Source organism: Numida meleagris, chromosome 24, assembly GCF_002078875.1.
Source record: "Numida meleagris isolate 19003 breed g44 Domestic line chromosome 24, NumMel1.0, whole genome shotgun sequence".
NCBI lineage: Eukaryota > Metazoa > Chordata > Aves > Galliformes > Numididae > Numida > Numida meleagris.
The window spans coordinates 1,684,374-1,685,892 of record NC_034432.1 but is presented as its reverse complement, the minus strand read 5'-3'; the positions used below and the strand labels follow the sequence as shown (position 1 = coordinate 1,685,892).

The window sequence follows — 1,519 nt, the reverse complement described above, 5'->3', positions numbered from 1 at the left end:
CCTGGGCCACCATCCTGACCCCTGGGCCACCATTGTTCACCCTTGGCCACCATCCTGAAACCCTGGGCCACCACCCTGCACCCTTCTAACGGAGACGCCCCCAGCCCCTTCCTGCAGGGTGGGCAGCCACGCACCACGGAGGTGCACTGGGTTCAGGGAGGTGTGAGGTGCAACCCACGCGGCGCTGCAAACTTCGGGGACCCCCCCGCATCCCCTCGTGGGCTCGGAGGCTTGGAGAGATGCGGGCTTTGCGGCTGCAATCCAGGGGGCATGGGGTGGTCCCACCGCCATGGGCACAGCCCGCAGCAGGAAGGGTGGGGGGCACTGGGGGGTGCCTACGAGGGCAGCGTCGCGCTGCGCTTTCAGGGCCTCCAGCTGGGCCGCGCGCTGCTCCTTGCTCAGCACTCGGGACGATTCCTGGATGCGCTGGAAATCCCGCAGGCCAATGATGAGGGACGGCGCCGGCTTCTCCGCGGGGACGCTGCGGGAGGAGGGCACAGAACGGAGCGGTCAGCGCAGCATCCTGCAACCCCTCCCCCCACACAGCCCCCATCCCTCCCGGCGTGGACCACGGCAGCTCGGTGTCACCCCAGTGCTCTGACATCCCCCGGGATCTCCCCGTCCCGAGCAGCTGGGCCGAGGGGAAACCCACAGCGCTCTGCAGAGCCCCACATATTCCGGGCATTTCGGGCTCCCCCTGCCCCCCCAGCTGCCAGCGGGGGGAAGCGTGAGCACCGCCCCGACCCCTGTTCTGCTGGGACATCCCCTCCCCCCCACCCCGAGCACGGGGTCTGCTCGGAGCAGAGGGCTCCGGGGCTCGGTGGTGCTGGATGTTCGGCTTCGGAGCGGGGGGGGGAGGACGCGGCTCAGCCCCGCAGTGACTCAGCCCGGAGGAAACCACCGCAGCTCCCTCGGTGCCCCCGTTTCCCCACGCAGTCAAAATGCGGATAATGACACGGGGCTGCTTTGGTTGTTTTGTTTTCTTTTTTTTTTTTTTTCCTTTTTTTTTTTTTTTTCCAGGCGAGTTGCGAGGAGTTAATTAATTACTGCCGGCGTTACTCGGGGTGAAGCACGGCGACGCGTGCGGAGCGTTCACCAAAAGCACCGGGCGCTTTGAAGGCGCTCGGGACGAAGAACGCAGCCACCGTCATCGTGTGTCACCTTTTCATCCGCCCTTGGGACGGATACCTGCATAATTAGCGCCGGGAGCCGCATCACAGCATCGGATTCCAGGACGCTTTAAAGAATGGGCAGTGGCAGCAACGGCCCCTAATGAGGGGCGTGACGCGGTGACCGCGGCCTGAGCTGGCTCCGTGTTTGGGTGCCCAAGCTGCGCCCCGATTTTCAGGAATGGAAAAGGCACCGGGCGCTTCCTGATGGCTCCGTCCCCTCGGCCACGGGGTTGGGCGGGGGGGGGGGATACGTGGGAAGAAGCCCCAAAACCCGGACCCCCGAACGCGGCACCCTGCGCCCACCCCGAAGCCGAAGGGTGTGGGTGCGCGTCTCCATGGTGGGGGGG

The 1,519-nt window shown here is 66.1% G+C and overlaps 1 protein-coding gene across 1 annotated transcript in view; it reads right to left on the bottom strand.

Moving 5' to 3' along the window:
• The window catches only part of CFAP45 (cilia and flagella associated protein 45), a gene marked incomplete in the record, with an annotated part of 10,767 nt that overhangs the window by 5,221 nt on the left and 4,027 nt on the right, over positions 1-1,519 (bottom strand). The window contains 1 exon segment of the mRNA XM_021376503.1: positions 340-481. Within this exon segment, the coding sequence (XP_021232178.1) occupies positions 340-481 (142 nt within the window).